Source organism: Apteryx mantelli, chromosome 14 (genome assembly GCF_036417845.1).
Source record: "Apteryx mantelli isolate bAptMan1 chromosome 14, bAptMan1.hap1, whole genome shotgun sequence".
In the NCBI taxonomy this organism is placed as follows: Eukaryota; Metazoa; Chordata; class Aves; order Apterygiformes; family Apterygidae; genus Apteryx; species Apteryx mantelli.
In genome coordinates this window covers 9,407,897-9,425,767 of record NC_089991.1, presented here as the reverse complement: position 1 = coordinate 9,425,767, position 17,871 = coordinate 9,407,897, and the positions used below count along the sequence as shown (strand labels likewise).

Here is a 17,871-nt window from a genome sequence, read left to right as displayed (position 1 = left end):
TATTCTGCCTTCCTTGAATTATAATCCTTTATTAAAGTATACACGTTCTAATTCAGGGCTGCTCTCTCGGATCTTGGCTTGCAGTTCTGGCTCCAAGCGTGCTACAGACATGGAACTAAGCAAAAGAAACAGTAAAATGGTTATATATAACAAGCACTTGAGTCTAAACTAAGAAAGATGATGCATCTGGTTAAACTTCCTGGATTGTGAAAAGGTGTTTTTTGTTTTTTCTTATGAACAAGTCATGCCCACAGACCAGAGGTGAATGACCTCTCTTAAATGGCAGTAAGATGTTCTATTGATTCAAGAAACAGCTGAACTGCTACTGTCATGAGGTCAGGAATCTCCTTAGTTACTTAAGGTCATTCCTGGCAATAGAAGCTTCCCTTTCTAAAACTTTGTTTTCTTAAAAACAATGTATATGCTTATTTAACTTACTGCATGATTTTATTCAGTTGAATAAAAGATTTATTTTCTAAGAGTCATCTCATAGAAAAGTGGATTCAGCTGCCAGGTCATGTAAACAGCTGCAATTTCCTAAATACAGTTTAAGAGATCTAATTTTCTTGTGAAATTAGTAAACAAACTTAGTCTCTATGAACATGAACTTGAGAGCCTGGTTAAAATTATGAACTGCATTTCAATTGCTGTGCAAGTTTTCCAAGTCAACTCCAGGTAGCCTAGTGACACTTCTTTTTTTTTTTTTTTAATACCACAATTTTCTGTTCTGTGCCAGACAAGGAAACACAAGGTCAAATTGCTTTGTTGAACTCAAACAATACAAACAAAGCAGATGAGAAACAAACTGTTTTCTAGAAGTCAAAAGCTATTCCAGTTGCCTACAATTTTAACTGATTCAGCTCCAACTTGCATCTTTTAAGTTGCATTTGGCACCTTGTCAACTAGATGTACTAATTTTGGCAACCACTAGTAATACAAGAGGGACAGGTCAGTTGAGTTTAAGACCCCCCCATTTACATTACATACTGCAATTTGAGCTAACTTTAATTGTAGATAACCCAGCCAAGTTTCATTATGATTTTAGGTATAAAGAATATCATTCCTAAGACAGTTTTCAGTTCTGAGATAGTGTTGCATTGATGAAAAATTCTTACTTGGAAAAAAGGTTAATCAAATTACAAATAAGCACATCTAGTCAAGTGCTGTTCTCTATAACCAGTGGGAGTTCTCCATTGACAATAAAATGGGATCTGACAGCATTCAACAATATCATGACCTTATTAGACATCAATGTGTTGCTTGGGCTATGTTAGCCTCTTTTATGAAACATTCCAGTGATTCCTAACTTATCAAGTTCAAATTCCTGCTCTGACACTGGAAGTCCCAACCTTCTCAGTTTGAAATGGCATGTCTAAACTATTCCCCTAAACCTCTCCTCTTGCTCACTATCCCTCCATAGATGCAGCTCTGAAGCTGCTAGGAGTTTATATATAAACAAGCCCCATTCAGCTATTATGTATTACTGATGAATAACATAGTTATTACTTTTCTGAATTTTCTCATGTTTATCACATTTGTTATATGGGAATTGAGACTGTATGCTCTAGGAGGCAATGACCATTTATTTGTGTGTCTTTCTGCAGTACCTTGCATGCATCTGGAAGTGTAACATTAAAGTAAGAATAACAAAACAAGAATACGTACCTTTTTTGAGGAAACAGTGCACAGCACAAGGGTGTTGCAAACACAAGACTAGAGAAGATAAAAATGGGTTTACAATATTTAGGATACTAAAAGAAAATTCAAAACCCTTAAGCATGATCTAGGCAGAAAGCTTATTTGCTGTATTCACTGTTTTTTGTGGACAGTGAGGAAGTGCTGGGTAACCTTTATTTCTCGCTGCATTATACCTTATGAATTCATTTACCTACTGTTCAGTAGTAAATACATCAATGCTATGCTTACCAATGTGTATAAAATTCTCATTCAGTGTCCTTTCACAGCACTTTGCATAGGTGTACATGACAATTTAAATACAAGACAAGAGATTCAAGCCCTCAATTAATGAGATCTGTGTTTCAAGAACTCATCAGAACTACAGGATTAGATTCCAATTATTATTTATGGAGGGAACAGCCAAAGCACCTTTTAAATCAAGCTGTTAAGTGCCTTTTCTTTGCCACTCCCTTTCTCCCTCCTCCCTACTCTTCTCCTGGCAGTTTCTTCATTACTAACTGCTTTCTTTTTTATATCATTATCAGTTACAGAGAAGGAAGTCAAGTAACTGCTCTAGTCTCATTAACTTCTCAACTCAATGGAGGAACAAATCATTTCTGCGGCTTCTTGTTTTTATTGCCTTAACCTACATAGGCTTTTCCTTTAAGTTAAGTGCAAATATTTCCACTTCCTCCTTCAAAAAAACTTACAGGTACATCTTAAAATAGCAGACGTGATTCAAAGAAATCACTCACCAGAAGCCAACTAATCCAACTTGAATGGGAGCGCTCATCCATGGAAATCTCTGTTAAAAAACCGTACACAGTGAGTATGATATCTTTTTCCCCCCTTCCTGGAAATTTCTTGTATTATAAGAGACAGATTAGATCTAAAAGACTGTTGGACACAAAGAAGGCAAAACGATTACTGGCATACCTTAAACCTGAGCTCTAATTTGAGGGCCTGATCCCAATCCCTTTGAATGTAACGGAAAATTCCCAGGGATATCACTGTACACAGATATCCGGAGTAAGTGTCCCTTAGAAACTGCCATAGGTGGTTGATTGTTTTCCTCGTGACCCGATTCTGACCTGAGTTTGTGTACCGTTTCTTCTGCGAGTCACCTATGCTCACAGAATCTAGCAGCAGAGCCAAAGTTTGGAGCAATACAGCCAGTGCAAGGTCTTGAGGGCACAGTGAATTTGGTCCAAGAATCCCTATGCAGAGGTGGCTCTAGCTACAGCCCCTATCTCTTCGCTGACATCAAATGGTTCTAATTTACAACCAGGGATTTGCATTCTGTGCAACAGCAACTGCAACTGCCATCCAAAAATAAGGGAGGTGTCCCTCCTCTCTTAGCCCTTTCTCCATTCTTGTGATTTGCTTTGTGAGCTACAGGGGTAAGTTCCTACAAATCAGTCTAGTATACTGTAGTTCTGCAAGAACTCATCTGCTTTTATAAAAGAAAAAATGGTGGAGGAAGTGGGGAAACAAAACAGAAAGCAGCCTGTAAGATATGGATGCTTATTTTAAGCATATTCTTCAATATTTTGACTTTTACAGAACTCAAGGAATATATGCTAAGGAATATAACAGTTTTCTTGTAGGTCTTTAAATGGTTTAGGAATCCCCCTCCCCATTCTGTGTTAGAATTTTAGTTTAAATTAATTACTAATGAAATAAAATCAGACCTGTTTAAATGAGACTGCTGCAATGGGCTTTTGTTGTTACAATAAAATAAGTGCCTCCAATAAGCAGGACATGCATAACTGCTCCTATAACAAGAAGTTGATTTTAAAACAAAACCGCTAATGAGTCAAAATTACACATTACAGTGGATAAGTACAAAGATGATGTTTTCTGCAAGAAGCATTTCTCAAGCTATAGAAGTTAGGGGCGGGGGGGAACTGGTGAACAAGAGATGGTCAGTATTTAAAGGGAGAAATGGAGAAAGGAGGTTTAGAAAGCTCAGTAGGATGAAGCTGGTGCTAAAAGTAGCATGAAAGACACGGAAAACAAGCCTGGAATGAGCTCTCTCCAGAGCTTGAGAGTGAAGAGGGAATGATGTAGAAGATTGTTCCTCTTTTTCTTGGAGGCAGTCTGTAATCCGGAAATGAGTGCAGGAAGAACTGTGCAATTCAGCAATAACCTGCAACAATAGATAACAAACGGAAGAAGACAGCAATAGCAAGAAGCATAAAGAGTGACTTCAGCAGTCCTCTGCTGTTCCGGCATTCCACTGCACAAGTCCATCTTGACTTTCAGCTGAGATAAGTTTACTGAAAAAGATTTAAACTTTGTATGTTGGGAGAGTTAATGGCAAGAGATGACTTGACCTACACTAGAAGATCAGAAATCAGACAGTGCTTATCACAGCTTAAGTATGAGGGGCATAGGAGTGTGGTGGGACTGGCAGCTATTATGTGTATTTGGGAAAATAAGTCAAATTCCATACTGTGAAAGACTCCAGTTTGAGGGGAGAACTAAGGGAGAGGAATGCTAAGCATTGCAGTGTGAGCTATTTAACAGAAAAGCCCAAAATATGATTTTGTAACTAAAAGGAGTGTTAGAGGGTATCATGACAGTATTATTATTAGATAGTGGTTTCAAATCTTTATCTGAGTTGGTCATTAAACTGAAAGACAGAGGTGTCTAGTAGTACAGACAACCTAAGTAATGCCTATTTCATTTGGCTGAACATTTTTTGCCAAAGTGCCTGATCCGAAGATAAAGTTACTTTATTTTTCAAGAGTGTTACCAGACTACATTAACTAAGAAAGAGGGTGGGAAAAAAAAGGATGGTGGGAAAAAATCTAAAAGGTCAATATTAAGAATTGTAGCTGCCCATGGAACAATTCTGAAACAATAAAGCAAGTCTCAAATGCAGACTGTACATCCCTACAGAGAAATAAAATAGAGAAGCACATTTAGTGTGCTAGAGATCTATTGTTTAACTCAGGTTGAACACAGTTCCAGATGAATCAAGATTTAATTTCCAGATGACTTTGTGGAATCATTAGCAGTTAGTGCAAATAAAGAAAATGCAGAAATGATAATTAAGCAAACAAAAGACACAAGGAAAATCAAAGATTTCCGAAAGGCTTTCTTTCATTGTTAGATCCTAAAGTCTGACAGCTTTCCCAGCCTAACTATGCCTGTTTTCAAGAAGATGAATAAATGAAATGACAGTTAAATTAGGAATGCATGGAGGAATCTAAGGCATAAGACATTCAGGAATGACGATTAAAAAAAAAAGTGCTCTGTTCTAGTTTTGTAATGGTTTTGAATACATATTTTAGCTGCAGTTTAACAGAATCCAAGTAGCTTGTTTTATAGGATGTAAGAGGAAATTAGTGGAATCAACTTGAATGTCAACATGGTATGCAAAATAGGAGAGAAACAGTAGATGAAGCTGTGAGAATGGTAATATAAATTAAAACTTCAGTGTCAATTAGAATTTTAAGAAGTTTCTATGGAAGAAAATTTATTTCTTTAGGAGAAAGGTTATATGTAACTAAAATAAATCTATAAACCCTATGCCTCATAATAAGGTTGTTTATGGCTTCTTTCACTGCAGCAGATAAAATAACTTGTTTCTGCACATAGCTAGGCAAGTGTATATCAATAGAGATAATGAATACAGATATTAAACAGCCTAATCATCAAGAACCACTACACTGCTTAATTACACAAAACGCATGCCAAAGCCGCTGCTGAAATCTAGGCAAAAAACCATATATATATACACACGTGTGTTTGTGTGTGTGTGTGTGTGTCTGTGTGTGTGTGTGTATTTAGAGCTTTCAAGGCAAGAAATAATTAAATTCTTTTTAAATCAGCAAGTATGTGTTTGTATTTTGAAAATATTCTTGAACCATTTTCTAACAGTAACTATAGGGAATATTGTAATTCACACCAATGTTACCAACAAAATGTCCTCATGCAAAACAGTATCAAAACATGGGGATGAATACTGCTACACTACCTACATCTTATTTCAAACATCAGAGAATGACATCCTGCTATCTCAGATGTGCAGTCCAGAAGTATTTGTTTCTATCTCACTGCAGATCATCATTCTATTTTCTTCATTATTTAACAACCATTTGACTATTTTCTGACCTTCTTGTGTGTTGGTTAATGGGCTTTGGCAGGCATACGAAACTATTTTCAGGAGTGATGATGTGCAAAGCAAAGGCTAAGAGAAATGAGTTAGTAAAGCGTTGTGTGGGTGGTGTCAGAGTACTGCAAATGGGATGGTGCTTCTGAAACCTCAAGAGAACATGCACAAGCTGCTTGTTAAAAATGCAGCTCATTCCTTAATGGTTTTAATACTAATCTATACCAAGTGTTACCACTGACTACCTGCAGAGCAGTGTTTCACCTGAACTCACAGTCTTTGAGGCTGAGGGGGAGGAACAGGTGAGCATAAACGGTCATGATGGTACCAAAGACCACTGAGTAGTCACTGAAGAAATCTCTCATTTTTGCTGATCTGAAAAATTCACAACACCCTTATATTGATCATACTGCACAAAAAATAATCGATATTTGTCTCCAAACCCTGAGAAAACCTTCCACAAATGTCATGTATTTGACAGTTGAGTTGACAGCATTTGTGACATCTCTCCCATGTCAAACCCATGTAAAATCATCTTGGCTCTAAATTTACAAATATTTTGATATTGGAAAATAAATATTGCTGTTCTGAGTAATATATTCTCAAGAACATAACAGTATCACAAGCTGCTTAAAGTCACTGTACCAACATGGTAGGGGTCAAAAGACCAGCAATTATGAAATAGCCAAATCAGTAGAGGGCTTTTATATTGTAAAATAGTAGTATATTTGGATTCATTGCAGTCTCACTTCTTTTAGGAGATATAAGCAGCATGCACAAGCTTTTACTCTAAAGCTCAAATGCTGCATCTCCTATTCTTACATCATGAGAAATAGCGTTTTCTATTAACAAAGAGGAGAAAAAAGCAAAGCGCTTCAAGAAAACAAAGTTTTCAAAATCTGAAGACATGTGGGACCTCTTCCTAGTGCCTCATTTATATACTAATACACAAGCATTTTCAAATGATACATGTAGCTGGGTAATCTAATTCAGCACAGGAAACATGAGGAACAGAAATAATATGAAAAATAATTTAAATATTTAGTTTTAGGAAGTTTCATCTTAGACAAACAAACAAAACCAAGCAACCTCCACAACCACTTTTCCAAGGAAGGGTCTGGAAACTTTTAGACTACACTTTCTTTTTTTTTTTCCAACGGAAAGGAGTCAGACCTTCTGGGCTATTAGTTCCAGCTTGTCTGATGTGTTTCACAGGCAGATAAGAGTTTGTCCATAGGTAGGTAAGAAAGTAAACCGGTGATATCAACTGGCAAAGATGAAACTCCCTTTACTACTAAATGGCTCCAGTCCCTCATGTGAAAACTGTTCCTCTCATTTTAGACAACCTAATAATTAATTTCATTATTGTTCTTCACCATCTCATGTACATACAGGGTATAATGTTGACTTAGTTTATATACTTACTAACACCAGGTTTTTGAAAATGACTTCACACTATTTAGCATAAACAGAATATAGGAAATTATCATCTTTACTGAAACATGCCCATTCAGTGCCTACCCTGCACTTGCTTTTCCAGTAATTTTAAAGGGTCACTTTCAAAAGAGGTTTTTATCATCATTATTTCCACGCTCAAAGTGCTACTAGAGCAGATAAGCAATGCTTCCTTATTAATATTAATATCTAGGAAAAAATGCATTAAAAATTTTTGCTATATTTGTAATAAACCATATTTAAAGTCTTGAAACAAGGAAGGTTTATCAACTACGAGGAACAGCGCTCTTTAAGAACAATCACTAAAATAACATAAGATTTCGAATTTTCTTAATGTTATTTTACAGTGTGATAAAAAGAACCCAGCTATCTGTCTATGAAAGGCATAAAGAAAGCAACCACAGAGCTGGAAAGCAGGCTCTACAGCCCTGTGCTCATACAGTTCAACATTCTCAGATCTCGCCCATTTTCATGATGAGTGCTCCACTTATCCTTTGCAGAGCATCTTAGGCCGTGTTTGGGAAGTGCAGGGAGTGTTTAAGGAAAGATCACCTTTGAGTAGACATATGAAAGCATTCTACCAAGTTCTGCTGTCAAAATCTTGTGCACAGGGAACGGTGCAGTGGAGAAAATGAGGAACTGGCAGTTTTAAAGGGCTGGATCTCATCTAGCTCTGAACAACTCATTAAAAATGTTAAAGCCCTGATTCAGACAGTACCTGCATTTGTTATCCCTTCATGTCAATTGGGTTGTGACTGTGACTTAAATTCAGGTTATGTGTAATTGCTTTCCTGAATCAGAGGCATAGTTCCCTCAGCTTGTTTTTGTCTGGTTTCAGTTGAGAAGATTTGATTTTTTGAAAGAATTACTTGGGTTCTCCCAGATTTGGTCTTAATGGTTAATCACTGGTCAGAGTTGGAGGTCTCTAAATTTTAGTTCAATGTTTTAGTACTTAGCACTCTCTAACTACTCATTAAAATACTTTAATAGAATTAATTGGAACAGTTACAAGTATTTTAGATGTTTCTTTCTGAACATTCAAGCCCCAAACTTATCCTACAGGAAGGAAAAATAATTGGTTTTCAGTAGCACACAAATTTTTTTCTAACTATAATATTTGGTAGGAAAATATGAAGACTCAAATAGTATTTTAAATATAACATGAAAATATTAACTTAGGAAATGAATATATGTATATAGATTATCAACCAAGACAAACCTTTAAAAAGGCTCTCTTTTCCAATGTATTCATTATAAAGGGAGGAATTGCTGCAAATGAGAGAAAAAAACCCATGAACCTTGGAGAAAAAGGCATTTTGTTTTAATTTTCTGTTAAGATGAACTAATGTATTACAACACAGTTTTAACAGCTATTTATCATTAGCTGAGCTTCCATTTCATTCTGCCAATTCAAAATACGAGACTGGTATTTTACAAAGGTAGACTCTCCCAATAAGTGGAGCTTCTAACTTCACACTAAACTAAACCTGAGCTCAATAAGTTGGCACTGGTCAAAGCATCCACTCTTCACTAAACCAATTCCACTCAAGTAGAATTTGCTACGATTCCTTGCTAGCTATAACTCTTCTGCAAAAGCATCCCAACAGCTTTTCTGTCGCACTAAAGTGTATCATCCTATGGATGTTTTCACAGTAAGAAGTGGCGTACACTTCCCTGTGGAACTTCTTAACAGACATGTTAATACTGCCTGCAAAACTATAAGATAATTTGGTCTTTGAGAAAACCAGTTATATAGAATTTAAGCTCTCCTCACTTCAGGAACTGGTAATCAAGAGCTGTATTGACTGAAGTTATCCTTACCCATGCCAGGAGCAGCCATAAGAATCCTTGATATAACCACTTGAGTAATTGCCTGCTGAGCTGCTTTGGTTGATTCACCCAGTCTGTTTCCATTCTCATCTGTGACAGGGATTCCAAACTTGAGTTCCCTGTTGAAAGATATAAACCGGCGACTGTCATGCATTTACCCAGCTTTTGTCAGCTTATCTTTCTCCTCTTTAAATTTTGTCAGTTATAAAAATTATGTCCAAGATGTTGACAAGGGGTGGGGGTTTATTTTCCAAGTTTGTTTTTAACACTCTTTGGCACAAAAGATTTCAAAAGGCAGAGGAAGAGTTGTGGAAAAAGTGAACAGTTGAATATCTGTAACAGCAATCTATCACCTGAACCTGATCACATGCGTTCCAAAGGGGAGCAGAGAAGATCTGTTATCTCTGCAGTCCGCAGAAGGGACAGGTTCCTTCAAGAAGCAATTCAGAAGAGTTGAATTTTCTGAACTGCTCTCAAAGTTGACTGTCTTTTCCCACAGACAAGACAGGGAATACAGGAAGATTAGTTTCACCGAACTAAAAAGTCTTTGTGAAAATCCCCTTCCTGACATTCTAGTCTTAGAGTTTTCACTTTAACCAGTAACAACATATTTGAAAGTATACAAGCAGGTATGAAAGAAACTACCTTTCTATAACTGTATTATTCTCTATGAGATATTTTACTCAAGTGCAGGATTAGGTGCTAAACCCATAATCAAGGAGAACTTCTAGGAGAGTAAGAAGCAGACAGGACCGGTATACTGAAGACTGCATTAATTCTTCTCCTTGCCTTTTATAAGAGAGAAAATACTACAATGGATTGAATTTCATTGTGAATATAAACTTTAAATACTCCCTTTTTCCCCCCATAACCTTCTCTTCGTAAGAGGATACTTTCCATTTGCTTTGTCCCACTTCTATTTTTAGTTCTAGTCAAATCAGATTACATGTGAAATTTTGTTTCTGTGAAAGGGCATGTTTTTTGTAATCTCAGGTGATTAAGTAGAACTGCAGAGCCTGACTTCTATGACTAACTTCTGTATGTGGGATTTGAAGAACCATTTTTGAAATGACTATATTTTTCCAAAGAGGAGCCTGTATTTAAAGAGTGCATGTGATCAAGTCTTGAAGGACAGGCACTTGATTTCTGAGATCCAAGACTGAAGAAATAAATGGATATGTATCTGAAGAGAATGAGGATATTCTATTTTATATGTGTCACAATCAATCAATCAAAACAAGACTGCATGAGGTTTTTGCAAGGTTCTGAAAAAAGCTAAAGATATATAACGTGCTTTATTTAGTGACTTGCTGATCTAAAAACTTGATAACATCATTTTTTCTAGAACGAGTGATCTTTCTTTTTCTTACCTTTGTCTCATTAGTGGAATATTAATGCAGTTAGCAGCAGCAACAGCAGCAAAAGGAACAAACCGTCCTATAAGAGGTGAGACATGCTGTGAAAAGCACACAGAGAAAAAAAAGAATAGAGGACAAAGAATTACATAATGATTTTTTTCCAAAAGTCATATTAAGATGCACTTCATGTACTAGTGAAAGACCAGATTTATTTCCTTTAATTTAAAATTCGGTGAAAACTCACCGGTGGGGCCTGTAGCAAAACAACAAACAAACAAGACTTGAGTCATAAATACTTCCATCACAGTGAGTGCTAGCATAAGATTGGCAAAAAATAATCTTAATTTAGTAGCATCACTGCAGAGCAGTGTCAGCTTCTGAGTGTGCCTGTCAGCCCAACGGCAACACTAAATGGACCTTAACATCACTGTCTCCACTGGCAAGGTTACGGCCAGCAGATGTCCATACTAGCTGCTTTGCATCTAAGGGCACCAACTATACAGAAGCTATTCATCCAGTCCATATATTATACAATCTGAATTAATCTCTTAAAAAAGTCTCTCTCTCAAATAACTTGTCAATATTCTACCACTCCCAATACATTAAAGCATAACCAAAGGGGTGCAAAATAGATTTTTGTCATTTTCTGTAAAGAATCTTTTATTTATCATGCTGTGCAGTTGTTTAAAAAATTCAAACTTTCTACATGAAATCAGTTCAAGAGAGGCACATCCTGACAAGTTCTTCAGCCAGTCTAGAGTCAGCTTCCATGTTTGCTGAAGCAATACTGTACTTTTAAAAACACATCTGTACCGTTTATGGTCATATTCAGATAACGGGCACTCATCTTTGTAATTACACATCCGCTCCAGTTAACTTTCAGATGCTATTAGATACTTCGACATGTAACAAAGAAACTGCAAAATGGGCACCTTCACTGGATATAATTTGTGTTAACAAAACAGCAATGATAGGCCATTTAAAATGTACTAAAGCCATCTATATGGGGGAAAATATAGCTGGGATCTAGAGAAGGGAGCTGCCAAAGGCAATTACAGCTCCATACTGGGAGCTGTGCACAACGTGACACAGATACACTGGAGGAGAAATGAGGCATTAGCATTTTACAGAACAGCAAAGTCTAATTAAGAACGGGAAAAAATATCAGCAATACCTTTGTTAGTGCATTAAGTCCTAAAGCCGTTGCCACAGCACCTGTGGTAGCAGAAACGTAGGCTGTTCCCAGCTGGCTACAACAAAAATAGAAATGTTTGTACATACACAACAATTACGTTTATGTCACTTTTAAAAATAATCATGTTTTAGATATGTAGTTAAAAAAAATCCCCAAAGTTAAAGAGTAAACCTTTCTGTGATACTGCAATAGGATGTGGATGGAACATAAGTGAGGCTGTACCTATGCAACTGGGACACGAAGTTAAACACTTTTCTCTCACTACCAGTAAAAATAGCATGCAAAAAACATTTTAACATTCAGTTAAGTTCTACTCTGCATTGCTACCAATTCAGTATTTTTTCATGTGTTTGAGGCAACACCTTGAAGGATTTAGTTCTATATTTAATTTGCTAATTGCTTAAACTTATGCAACCAATTTAAATTTCTAAGGCCATATCTACAATGATAATTAAAATCAACTGTACCAAAACCCATACATGCAGACTAGCTATGCTGTAAACACCTAAATTCAACCCAATCTGCCCTAGAGCATACTTTACATACTTCTCAACTAGCAGGTGTCTATACATCCTCTAATGCACCGCTCTCTCCAGGATGTCAGCAAGCAAGCCAGCCTCAAAAACAAGAAGTTAAGCACTGCAATTCCAGTCTCCTATTCATGATTTTTAGCTTTCTGCACCTATTTTATCTCTTTCTTTGCCTTCAAGTAGAGACAAGTATCCTTGAAGGCTCCAGTTTGCAAATAAGCACACAGTGTACTGTGTGCTGTATTGTAGGACACAGACAGGAGAAGCTGACACAGAAGGACACCTGAAGGTCTACACAAAATATCAATTTAGAAATACTCTGGTATAACACCAAACCAATACAGCATTTTTCAATGGTTGATTGATCAGTGCAACACAGATTCCTATTAAATCCTATGTTGTTGTTTAAATGCTTATGATCATGGTGCTTGGGCTCATCTTTAAAGGGGGAAATGGAGATTTCACCTCCATCATTCTCAAGACTTCTATTCTAAACCTATCAAGTTGGTATTAAACATAGATTACCAAACTTACCCATCTATCACCTCAAACTTTAAAGCCCAACCCTGTTCAAACACATTGGAGAGCTAGTTGTAAAAACATCAGAACTATCTGGTTTAGTGTCTGACCTGACAGTAATTGGGGCATCACCACTCCTGTTCGTGTAATTTACTATAGCGTTGAAGGACTGGTTAATCCACTGCCAGAAAACCACCGCTGGTGTCGTTCTTAAAATGAGAAACAATTATTACTATTTTTAAAAACACAGTTGAATCAACAGAAGAGAAAAATGACAGCAAATCAAGAAAAAACAGTGCAAACAAGAATCAGGCAGAGGTTCTTGTTTATCTGAACAAAACAATTCAGTCAATGAGATACTGTCTTACTAATGAAAGTACAAGCTACTCTTAAAAAGAGATTTTAAAAGTATCATAAATAAGAAGCAAGGTTCACTTGGGACAGAGGTTTGTTGTTACAACTAAAGCATTATTTCAAATCTCTCTATGCAAAACACACAGGGAAAAATGAAACTTTTTTATAGCTAGGGTACTTTTGCAGGGTTATCTATAATCTGGTAGTTCTCTTTGGAAGTTCCATAAGCAACTGATAGGTGGATTTTAAGAGATAGGGTTTACTTTCTCAAACAGTCTTCAAAAGGCTAACGACGCCACTGTTTTAATAAATCCCTGTGATATTAAAATATTCAGTCACATGGCAGAATCAAAGAAAAAGATACTTAGTCCAAAATGAAAAATGATTTTGGCAAAAATTTCTGCATGATTAAGAAGTACAGGTACAACACAGAAATGAATCTGGTTCTGTACAGCATTAATGATGGATCAAAATGACAATTTATCAAAAAACAAAAGCTCCAAGGAGACCTCATAAATTACGTCACTGCCAGTGTGAAGATGCCTTAGGACACAAAGGTAGGAGCTGGTGAGCATGGGTGGGGGGTGGTGAAAAAAGCACATTCCGTACAATTCTCAGAGTCCCCATTTGACAAGCTAATGTGGTCCCTGTTAAACTGCGGATATAAACATTTTAGAAATGGTTATATTGATAAGTAACAAAAATGTGAGTCAATTTTTTAACAATGTAGGGAGCAATCTTGTAGAGGGATGAATGCTTTTGTTCTCAACTTAGTAGCCCATCTGAACAATGGGATAAATTTATGAGAAAGAAATCCATTAATGGCCATTAAATACAAACATAGCACCTCTGGATCAGGAAATTCCTGATCCACAAATAGTTGGAGGCTGGGAGACTATACCAGGAGTTAGACGTTTCTTTGTGGACTAGGACCACAAACTCTGTACCTAGTAGGAGAAAACACTGAAGTTTCTGCTCCACTAGAATTTCAATCAGGGGAACTAGGCCACCAAAAATAATGACTTTAATTCTGAAATGGGAAGATATGTTATTTCTTGAAATTAAAAAAAAAAAAAAAAGAAGATTCAGAAGATTTGAAAGTGTCTTCTTATTCCTTCTGGTTTCCAGTATCTGAATGAGATGTGATAGCTACAGTGATAAACTAGCTGGATTTTCTCCATCACTGCTGCTCTTCCTTTCTTCTCATGCATGAGAAATTCTTCCTGACTCACCTTTCTTTGTTTCCTGTGTTACTGCAACACAGAGGATGTTAGGCCCCCTATGATAAAGTTCAGACATGACTCATGCTACCTTACTGCATGCCTAAGAGTCCTTCTAGGCCTAATGAGGAATTTGCTTTTTCCAGTAACCAGCAATAACCAAGACACACTGACATGCAGTAAGATGTAGACTACACTGCACCGTTCAAGGACTTCTGCACAATTCCATTTGCACTGCTGAGGGTTTGATCCAAAGAAACCAATGTCTTCCAGGCTAATAAGCAATCCAGTTTTGAGTGATTCTTCCAATAATGCAAAGAAAATGTATACACCTTCTATAACTATTATCAATAATAACAAAACATACATAAAAATAAGAATAACCTGTTAACAGACAGCAATGTTTGTGGGCAGTTGCACTGATGGCTTTATTTGTATTCTTGACAAGGCCAGTGCTTTCTAAACACACACAAACACATGCATACACAAGTGTCTTTCAAAATTGCTTTGCTTTTCTGGATTGTGAATCAAGACATTTTAAAAATTCCCTCATCAAAAATTATATTGGTATTTCTTCTGAACCTTCCCCTACTTCTTGCTAACAAATTATTATTTCACAAAAATATTTCTAACATAAAGCCTATTAACAGAAGACATTGGCTTCTGCTAGGGACTTCACTGTACTGGTGAACGGAGGACTTCTAAGGAAATGGAAGGCTCTGACAGGTGCTGGAGGAACCCAAAGGCTAATAGAGTGGAGCATATTTAATACTTAATTGGCAGACAGAACATCCTACATGCCAGATCTCTAAGGTTAGAATTACCAGGTATCTCCTCCTCTTTGTCCTCCACACAGCTCCCCTACAAGGATGGGATTTGGGACCACTCAGCTTTCTCAGTTAAGTGAGGAAAAGTGGGATATTTGGTGAAGGATTAGAAGGGGCCAAGGGCTTATCTCACAGCTACTTCTAGAGGAAACCACTAATCAGTATGGGTGTGAGGGAACGCAGAGAGAAAAGAGAAAAGGAGGCAAAATTTTACATTTTCAAATATTTATAATACATCTAAAATGTTCTGTTGACAGCAACATTGTTTTTCACTCATCTAATTTGTAAGCAAATGTTTGATGTGTAATATTGCCATTACTTACCTATAAAAGGTCATCATACAACCTGTGATAGTCATGTTCATTGGTACCTGAGCTGACATTCGGCCAATCAAGATCATCTTTTCACCAGTGTCTGGATGAAAGGCTGAGTCATAGATATATTTTGCTCTCCACAATTCATCTTCTGTCAAGCCAGGTGCCACGATACCTTGTCTTGGGACAAGTTAAAAAACAAAACAAGACAACAGTAAAAAGCACAACTGTTATAAAATGCTGCAACTTCCAATGAAAAACATGGCATCAGAGGATTTGGGGATGTTCATGCTAAATTAACCTAGCCTTCCAGTTAGCTTGTAGATCCTTAGCTTTTAAATGGACTGTTGAAATAAAAATAATCAAAACTCCTAGCAGTGATTATGTTGGCTGAGTTGATACATCCAACACCAGATTTCTGTTTACTCAAAACTGTATGAGAACTGTAGAGCTAAAATCTTTGCAAAGACATTAGCATTAAACTTTGAAAATTTACCTTGCAAGTATTTAAGAAACTACTTGCCCCAAACAGAGTAACGTCAGAGTTTTCAACTCTGCTGTCATGTTAATTATTTTCAAAATTGGACACTTCTTCCACATTTCAGAATAGTTAGTAGTATCATTATAGTATGATTATATAGTATATGATTATATAGTATAGTATTATTATAGTAATAGTAGATGTTCTCAGATGACATCATTTCTCCATTTATTAGAGAATATGCTAGTGTTTCCAGGTACATAACAAGAAGAAACAGTGGTGCAATGAATACAGTGTCTTAAATATTTCCTTTCAAATATATAACCACCTACTTATCACCAACATGGACTTTTTTGGGCCAGCAGTAACAACAATCAGCTGCCATACCTGTAATCATGAACAATTTTTCTTGCATTTTCCAGCTGGGCTTCAGATAACAAAATATTCCGGGGGTCTGTTACGGTAAAGAAGTGACTGGCTCGTCCAATGAAAGTGCTTTGATCCCATCGGGGCTCCTTAATATTAATATTTAATGGTATATCTGCTGACATCTTCAAAAACTGTGAAGAAAACAGGAAAATTTGCATTTTGGAATTCCTCTCATTTCATAACATACCCGTAACCTTTTAGACTCGACACCTGCAAGATGAAAAGTGGTTATACTTGCAGTAAAAAGCCAGAGATGCACAAACACTGAACATCTTGCAGAACTGAGCTTTAAATGAGCAAGTATATATCCAGAAAGCAGATGATGTCAGACATTGTTTTAATGAGGTTGCTATTCATATAAGTAACAAGTGAGAACTTACTCAGATATCTACAAAATATTTATTTCCATGCTTGTTTCTCCAAAAATTCAAATATTAGATGTTTTTAAGAGCACAAGTATCTGAGGATGAGGTAGATGCACAGAAATTATAGGGTCTTGTTAATAAGTAGCTGTACTAAATAATGATACACTAAAGAAAAATTGGCTTTTATTTGAATGATGAATTAGTGTTTGCTGAGCATGTTGCCTTAAAGGGGAGGAGAAATTAAATGCTTCAAGAAATGCCTGAAAAGGTGTTATAGAGCACAGTGGCAGAAGAAATACTTAACAAAATCCAATTAAAATCTTTGGCATTGCAAAACAAAACAAAGATTAGGAACGCAAACCCAACAAATTGTATTAACAAATGTTGTTTCTCTAAACCCCCACGTTTCAACAAAAGGAAGATTACATAATGCACCAATTTGCAACATTATGAACATATGACAAATTTTCCTAATGATACTTCCAAGATGGTAAAAGAACTACAATGAAGGGGGCTGAGCTAATACAGTTGTGCATTTATGGGACTTAAAGCCCAGAAAATTAAAAATTACTTCAGTATGACTAAGATTACTTTAGCATCTAATGAAAGAAGGACAGCCCTCTGCATAATACAAGCTGTATGAACTTTAATTTTGTTAATACAAATTTCTGCAGCATATTCAGTAGTTGGTTAAAAAAAAGTGTGTGTCATCTTCTAAATAATGCTTGTAACTCAAAATGCTGGAGTAAACTCGATTTATAAAAGTAAAGATAAAGCGAACACATAGCTTTTTTTCTGTTTTAAAGGGAAAAAATCATCATTATGAGGACAACTAATATATGTGGTGTAAGCTGTCACTGACAAGTATTTGCATCTTAACTCAAATTCTCGGCTGGGTGGTGTTTACCTACTAATAACAAGCATCAGGTATGCTCTGAAGTTGCTGAACCATTTGGGTCAATTTGATGAATATCAGATGTAGAACAGAAAAAAACCCACAAAAAGAATATAACTAAGCATCTAAAGTCTCTTCATCATAAAGAATTGTGACCATCATGGGAGAAAAGGAGAGACCATTCAGGAAATCTGGAGAAACTAATGCCCATCTGTCAAAGGTAACTATTAGCTTTCTCTTCTACCTCAAGTGGAAAAGCTTAGAAGTCTCTGGAGAAACCAATTGCTGTAGAAGTCAAGTCC

The 17,871-nt window shown here is 36.4% G+C and overlaps 1 protein-coding gene across 5 annotated transcripts in view; it reads right to left on the bottom strand.

The window, feature by feature from the left end:
* Positions 1-13: 13 nt before the first annotated feature.
* The window catches only part of SFXN1 (sideroflexin 1), a 30,491-nt gene continuing 12,633 nt past the window's right edge, over positions 14-17,871 (bottom strand). For 2 of the 5 annotated variants that reach the window (XM_067305147.1, XM_067305145.1), the window contains exons 3-12: positions 16,268-16,440; positions 15,409-15,579; positions 12,795-12,893; positions 11,615-11,690; positions 10,453-10,538; positions 9,074-9,201; positions 8,472-8,521; positions 2,433-2,482; positions 1,666-1,713; positions 14-115 (exon numbers count right to left, since the gene is read on the bottom strand). In XM_067305147.1, coding sequence (XP_067161248.1) covers positions 19-115; positions 1,666-1,713; positions 2,433-2,482; positions 8,472-8,521; positions 9,074-9,201; positions 10,453-10,538; positions 11,615-11,690; positions 12,795-12,893; positions 15,409-15,579; positions 16,268-16,431 — 969 coding nt within the window. In that variant the 5' untranslated portion in view covers positions 16,432-16,440 and the 3' untranslated portion in view covers positions 14-18. Of the gene's footprint in view, positions 116-1,665; positions 1,714-2,432; positions 2,483-3,368; positions 3,453-6,061; positions 6,173-8,471; positions 8,522-9,073; positions 9,202-10,452; positions 10,539-11,614; positions 11,691-12,794; positions 12,894-15,408; positions 15,580-16,267; positions 16,441-17,871 lie in introns of those variants that run through there. The other 3 variants (XR_010885660.1, XR_010885661.1, XR_010885662.1) reach the window with 3 other exon arrangements.